This window comes from Rhamphochromis sp. 'chilingali' (genome assembly GCF_963969265.1).
Source record: "Rhamphochromis sp. 'chilingali' genome assembly, chromosome: 17".
Classification (NCBI taxonomy): domain Eukaryota; kingdom Metazoa; phylum Chordata; class Actinopteri; order Cichliformes; family Cichlidae; genus Rhamphochromis; species Rhamphochromis sp. 'chilingali'.
This window is the reverse complement of record NC_137944.1, coordinates 28,274,839-28,281,946: the sequence shown is the minus strand read 5'-3', so window position 1 is coordinate 28,281,946 and position 7,108 is coordinate 28,274,839. Positions and strand designations below refer to the sequence as shown.

Genomic DNA, 7,108 nt, shown 5'->3' with positions numbered 1-7,108 from the left:
GACTGAACCAAAAGTGACTCAGAGTGGAGATCAATTACAGTAAAAGTACCTCAAAATTATAGGAATCAAAAGAATCAAATAGGAAACCTTTTGGTTACCAAGTAAATGTGTTAACGACACCGTGGAGCCACAAAACTGTACAAAAGTAAATGATGTACTAAATACTGATAGCAATGGTTTTTTTAAAATTTGTAATTATAAAAAGTAATTTTGTATTTATTATTGATCAACCTGCGGTCTGGAGTGTGGGGCCTCCCTGCTGCTGCGGAGTCGGGGCGGTCTGCCTCCCCCCACCGCAGGGAAAAGGGTAACACCACCTGGGTCTGGGTGCAATTCCCCCCTCCAGGGGCAAGGGTACCTAGACCCGGTTCGTAGAGTACGCTTGGGGAGTGTGATCGTGTGTACAGCGTCTCTTTATGTCTGTCTCCACGTTGGTTGAGTGTGGAGTGAGTGCATATGAGAGCATGAGGGTGGGAATGGATGTTTGTATCTGTGTGTGCCTGTATGTCTGTGTCTATATGTCAGGTTGGGTATCAGACGCCACCTCTCTGGGGACATCTCAGGCCCGCCAAGGTTTGGAGGCCTATCTCCCCCCCACCACCACTTCCCCTGCCAGTGGCGGACTCCCTCAGACATCGGTGCGTTGGTGGTTCTTTATGTCTGGGGGTGGGCGTCCAGGTACACACCGGCTCACTCCTTGGCGGCCGCTTATCGAGGCCTGGAGCCTGGGGCTCGCTCGGGCCACTTCGGAGGTGGGGTGCCCCCGGCCTCTCGGCCTGGGGCTCGGTCACTCAGGCACAGCTGGCTGCCGGCGGAGCTCACGGGCGCGTCACTGCAACTCCCCCTGGCTTCTGCTCCGCGGCTGCTGAGTGAGCCCTCATCTGGGACTCTCCTCAGCTCTTTCTGGGACAGTGGCGCGGCTGCCCCTCTGTTGGTCTTCCTTGGTCTCTTGTGTTCTGGGGGCCTCTGGATGTCTGGAGTTTTGATCTCCTCCATACCTGCTTCATGCCCTGGAGGACGGGGCAGCGGCTCCCCACACCCTCTAGCAGATCATTACATGAACCAACCTTTTAAAAAAACAAGCGCGTCCATGCTCACAGGTGTACACACGGGTGATCACACCCACAAACTACACCCTTTTTGGCTCCTACCTCAAAGCACACTGTGTTCTGTTGATCTTATGTGCTGCACAATAATGTTTAATATTTAGTATTTACTGTCATATTCCCATATATCATTGTGATGTTGTTTATTCTATTACTCTTGTTCTCTTCTGCTTGTTTTCTTTTTTCTTTCTCAACAGGTGATCCAGGTGATCGATATATGCATTTTTTTCTCTTTTTTTTCTCTTTTTTTTCTTTTTCTCTGCCCGTTCTGTTGGTTTTTGTCTTTTGCCCTTCTCCCCCGTCCCTCTTCTCAGCTGTTTCTCTTTCCCTCTTTCTTTTTCCCCTTCTTTCCCCAAGTCAAGTCTGTCCCATATTCAACAAGTGAAAATAAAATACACAATAAAAGGTGAATCAAATGGACCATTATGGCAAGGCTGGGATGGTCAATTTGGTAAAGTAAATCCGTTGGGCATCTTTCTTTGCCTTTAGACAACAATTCTGATGGCAAAAGAGCCAAACGGGACAGGGAAAAAAAAAATTATTGATCAACCTTATAAAGTGAATGTTTCATTCAGTTGTTTATGGGAGCAGTCGACCACATGATGTTTTTATGAAATGAAATGAAACTGTGTGCATTGTTTGTATTTGTATGCAAATGCTTTTTATCTCTTTTCTAAGACAGCACTTGAGTCTGCACTGCCCCAGTTTTCAGTGTAATAATGCCTGCAGAGGGCAGACAATACTGCAGAAAGGAGCATGCACAGTTACCTGTTTGCAAAAGTTAATCAAATTCAGCCCAGGGGATAAACAGGAAACAGCATGCAATCTGTGCAATAAAGAAGCCAGGTAAGCAGGCTCAGTGCTGCTCTGGTTATATCAGAGCAAAGTCATAGCATCAAACATGTTTCATGCACACATGAGCTATTAAAAAGAGTTTATTGGTTTGTAACATAAATTATTCATGTCTTTGTACAACTTGAACACACATACTGTACACTTACACATTTTGGTTTTAGACATTTCTTTGCTTGCAGTTGGTGCACATAGTTTCCGCACATTCAGTGAAAACGCTTCACACAAAGACACTGCCTTTAAGTTCCCTCTAAACAAAAACAGACTACACAACAGGTAGACAACACACACACACACACACACACACACACTGGATAATCCATTCAAAACACACAGGAAGCCACAGATTACAGAGAAACTTAAGGTCTGTGGCAGCTCAGGTGAGACTATATTTAACCTTCACCTTTGATCTTTGAGAGCAGAACGGTTATCTACAATGTGATTTAAATGATGCATTATTGCAATTGCAGTGGCTGTAGCTCAGGCGGTAGAGCAGGTCACCTACTCACCAGAAGGTCGGTGGTTCAATTCCAGTTTCAGTCTACATGCCACATATCCTTCGGCAAGATATTAACCCCATGTTGCCCTCCGATGCATCCATCAGAGTGTGAATGCGAAGTGATTGGGTGAATGCATGAGTTGTATAAAGCACTTTGGGTGCTCAGTGAGAGTAGAAAAGCGCTATACAAGAACCAGTCCATTTACCGTTATCACTTACGCGCATATATCTCTGGTATAGACTGTATAGTATGTACATTCCATTAGGCAGACAGAGTTAAATTGTAAACTAATCATCTAAAGCTGGGCAAAATAACAATTATCACTGGATCTTCCAGCAATATCTAGAAGCTTCTGTCCAACACCTTTTGACTGATCCTGGTAAATATTCACCAGGCAGCCATCTCTGGGGCTGAAAATTAAGCCAATAGGAAGTGCCAAAAACGTAGTTCCTAAATTTGTGGGTGTATCAAAAAGCATCGTTTCATGGTGCTTTAATCTTTGTTCACCAGTAACAATCGAAACACACACTGATAGAAAGAGGAGATTTGTGAGTTTCACACAGTTGCCAGTAGACATCATAACAACAGCAGTGGCTGCAGTGACATCCTCACAAGCGTACGGAACAAGTTTGACTATCAGGACACTTTGGGCACTTGTGAACATTGTAAGTTTGGTATGTAAAACTTTATATTCAACCATGCAAGTTTCTATATCCATTACTTAAAAAAAATATAGCCTTTTGAAATTGAATGATTATTTTAGATACACCCTGTATTATTGATGCTAAGTCCAGAAGTGATTCAGTCCCCATAAACTCCCATGTTCAAAATGTTCAGTGGTAGTAAAGAAAACAAAAGGTTAAAGAGTGGTATGAAATATAGCTTTGATCTCGATAATGTAATGAGAATCTTATTTTATAACTCAGCACATTTAACTTGAATTAAAGCACTTTTAATTATGCAAATAACCAGTCAGAGAAACCCATGCTGCTGTTGTGTTGAGTGAAGTTTTAGTATTATATTTGTATTTTGGTTAATTAGTACCAATTAGCAATAATCATTCTCTGTGCAAATCACCAGTGCATTGATGCTAATCTTGCTAGCGTTACCTGATAACTTCACTCTTCACCATCCTGTACAAATGTATACTCACTTCTGGCATCATAGACACTGACAGTCACGATACTTACAACAAGTCTTCAAAATGAGATTTCACAAATCAGTGGGTGACATTTAGTCATGTTCATATTTTATATACAGACTATATATATTACACAGATTTTTTCCCTCCTCTTGTAATCTGTTTGAGCAGGAAATGGGTTGATATTTCCTGACATTTAAAATTGTTACTTCTTGTGTATACATGAGATATGCAAATGTGCCACATTGAGGAATGAAGGCCCAAATCAAACATGCTCTTTAAAGTCTTTCAAAATACAAATATCAGTCGATATATGAAACTCTGGATTTGGTTAAACTTTCATATCAGTAGTTTCAGCCTTTAAAAAAATCCATTATCCGGCAGGCTGTACTCAGGATGCACCGCCAGTGTCATCAAAGCATTTTACTGATCTGAGAGTCGTGACCTTTATAAGACACGCTGATATTAGTAGAAGGTGCCGTCTCCATTCTGCTGCGGGGGTCTCTGTTTTCATTTAGAGGACACTCACTGGGCGCCCGGCACCAGAAAACCTGCTTATACGAGTTCCTGAAGTTCTCAGACAGGAAGGCATAGATGATGGGATTAACGGAGGAGTTGCTGTAGGCCAAGCAGTGAGCCACCATCCTGAACACGAAGGAGGCCTGGTTCAGAGGGAAGGAGCCAAACTCCACCCACAGGTGGACGATGTGATGAGGCAGCCAGGACAGACAGAAGACAACAACCACCACGAGGACAGTCTGAGCAGTCTGTGGAAAAGAGATGATCACAGGTCACGTGTCACATAAGGGTATGAACACGTTTCCAAAAAAGTTGGAACATGTGTAAAATGTAAATAAAATATATTTATTAGACATTTAAACCCTGTACTTATTTAAAAGTTTACAAGTGCAACCAATCAAAAGTGCCATTGCTTTTGAAAAACATCTGTTCATTTTAAACTTCATCCTAATCACCTCTTCTTCTAACAACACTCTGTAGAGTTTATATGCTTTACTATATATTGTCAGGTCTTTACTGCAGGCACTTTAAAACCCTAACTCTTATACTCAGAAGCAATTCTGTTGGAATATTCCCAAAACACAGTTTGGCATTTTTTCGCTGAAATAAGGCTTCAGGATGGAAGCTGTTGTCCTAGCGTTGTGTATCATTTAGCAATAATGGTGCCTTCATAGATGTTATCCATGCCATGTGAACTATCAGGAATGCTGTCTTTGAACTCTGACAAGCTGTTTGGTCTCTCTCCTTGTGATGTCCAAAAACTATTTTAAATTTTTATTGGTCAAACCACAAGAAAGTTTTCTAGTTTGCCTCACTGCACATTATGGTGGACCAATACTGCCAAAATCAAACATAAATAAACAAATAACTTAATAAAAATATGTCTTTAAATGCATCAGACAGCAAAGCATCTTTCACCTGCTCCCCTATTCTGGTCATTACAGCAGATGGATCCACACGCTTGATTCTCTTCCTGATGCAATGCTTGCACGGGTTTGCCACTTCTCACAGTCTCAAATTAAGGATCTTTTGCATGTTAGGTGAATGTGGTGACCATTATGGAGCCACCCATTAATTGCATGAGATATAATACCAAATTAAACACAGGCACTGACTAATCTATCAGCTGTGAGACATATCGAGACTTCAGACATATATTTTTTTCTTTATTTTTTCTTTTATATCTTTATTCAATCGTTTTTTTTAAATTTTACATTTTATTGCTAAATTCTTTGGTAGTTCCAGTCTTCCACACATGTTTGTTTCACCAAAAGTGTTGCTGAGCCAATGCAGTAAATTGAATATTTGTGTCAGTTTTTTACTGCAGTGTCATCTAAAGACCAAAAGATTTCTGAATAAATGCAGAAAATTTGCACATTGTTTTATTTAGATTTTATACATTTACTTTTTTTGGAAGCAAGGTGGTATAAATTATTGGAAAAGAATTGTTAGTGGATAGCTCAGTGCCGAGTTTTGAGCCAAATGCAATAAAATGACACTTCACAGCATCACCAGAACCCCACTGGGTAATTTAATCTAGATTTTTATGCTGACATATAAGTGCTGTAAATGGAGTTCAAGAGTGCAGGCATTTTTATCTGCACCTAATGAGCACATTAACCTCTCAGCCAGCGAACTGTTCAATCACGACTCCTAATTTAGTGAGAAATCAGAAGCAAAAGAAAATTGCTTCCACCAACCTTCTTTTTGGAGAGCTCGGATTTTTTTGAGACATTCTTGAGCTTTTTGTGCAGATGATTTAAAACCTGAAAACACAAAACGCACATGTGAATGTTTTCAAGGAGCAGCCAAATTATTTCACGTTTATTTATTTTCAGAAAGACATCTGGGCAGATGTTGAAGGACGACTTAAACCTTTTTTACAAACCAATCCATTGTTGTTAAAATAAATATTTTTTACACTATAAAAGAGAGAAATACGATCTGAATAACAAGTTAACGCATTAATTTCTTCAACACTTTGAAAATTCGTTATTACACTGTATATTCATGGTCACATGTTGACTCTGGTTCGTGCGCGCTCACCTTTGCATAGCACACAGATATCAAAGTGAGAGGCAGAAGGTATCCAACCACAAAGGTGCACATCACGTAGACTTTCCTCTGGTGTTCCGGCCAGACCTCCCAGCAGAAGGTGTTGTTGTTCTCCCTCTCCACGATGCTCTGGTAGTGCGCAACGGGAGCTGCCATGACCACGGACAGTGTCCAGATCAGCACCACTCCGAGCATGGCATGCCTCTCCACCCGGATCGAGGAGGATTTTCTAGCGTGGACGATGGCCACGTAACGGTCCACGGACATTGCTGACAGAGTGAAAATACTGACCAGCATAGACACGGTGAAGAAATAGTGGATAAACTTGCAAATGAACGCTCCGAGCACCCACGTAGGCAGCATGTAGATGGTGGACTGGAAAGGGACGCAGAAGAGGAGGTAGGACAGGTCAGCCACGCTCAGGTTGAGGATGAATATGTTGGTTGTGCTCCTCGGTTGTCCGGGTTTACTGCGCGCCAGCACGGTTATGACCAGTGTGTTCCCAAGCACACCAAGAATGAAAATGAGTCCAAATATTAGAAGAGAAATAAAGTTATCTACTCCCATTTCCAGGATGATTTTAGCTGGCAGCCTCATGGTGTTGGTGGCGAAAGGCTGACTTTGGTTTTCCACCTGTAGCTCCATGATTTTCCAGCAGTGAAGAAAAGTTACATGTTTTTACGAAGGATGGATAACCTCTATGAGGCTCAAGCTGAAGATAGATTTCCTCTAGAGTAAAGACAGGACAGAGCTCATGTATTTGCAGGTTGACCCCCTCCCCACCTGCCTGCCTTCCCGAGAAACGTCACCATACTGTACGCACCAATACCTTTTCACTTTTCAGCGGCATATAGCCAGTGAACCAGAACTAAAAAGAAACCAGGTGACTGCTTTAAGAATTCACGTTAACAAGCCACATCCAGAAGTATTCAGTA

At 41.8% G+C, this 7,108-nt stretch overlaps 1 protein-coding gene across 1 annotated transcript; it reads right to left on the bottom strand.

Moving 5' to 3' along the window:
* Window positions 1-3,441: 3,441 nt before the first annotated feature.
* galr1a (galanin receptor 1a) lies at window positions 3,442-6,835 on the bottom strand. Its single transcript, XM_080863760.1, has 3 exons — window positions 6,165-6,835; window positions 5,819-5,884; window positions 3,442-4,366 (listed from the first exon to the last, which is right to left on the bottom strand). Exons 1-3 carry the CDS (start codon window positions 6,816-6,818, stop codon window positions 4,013-4,015), a joined length of 1,074 nt encoding a protein of 357 aa, XP_080719886.1. The 5' UTR covers window positions 6,819-6,835; the 3' UTR covers window positions 3,442-4,012.
* Window positions 6,836-7,108: the final 273 nt, after the last annotated feature.

Coding starts and splice junctions, on each gene's coding strand:
- galr1a (XM_080863760.1), bottom strand. CDS start 6,818: ATGGAGCTACAGGTGGAAAACCAAAGTCAGCCTTTCGCCACCAACACC. Junction 5,885..6,164: donor TATCTGTGTGCTATGCAAAG/GTGAGCGCGCAC, acceptor TTGTGTTTTCAG/GTTTTAAATCATCTGCACAA. Junction 4,367..5,818: donor CCGAGCTCTCCAAAAAGAAG/GTTGGTGGAAGC, acceptor TCTTTTCCACAG/ACTGCTCAGACTGTCCTCGT.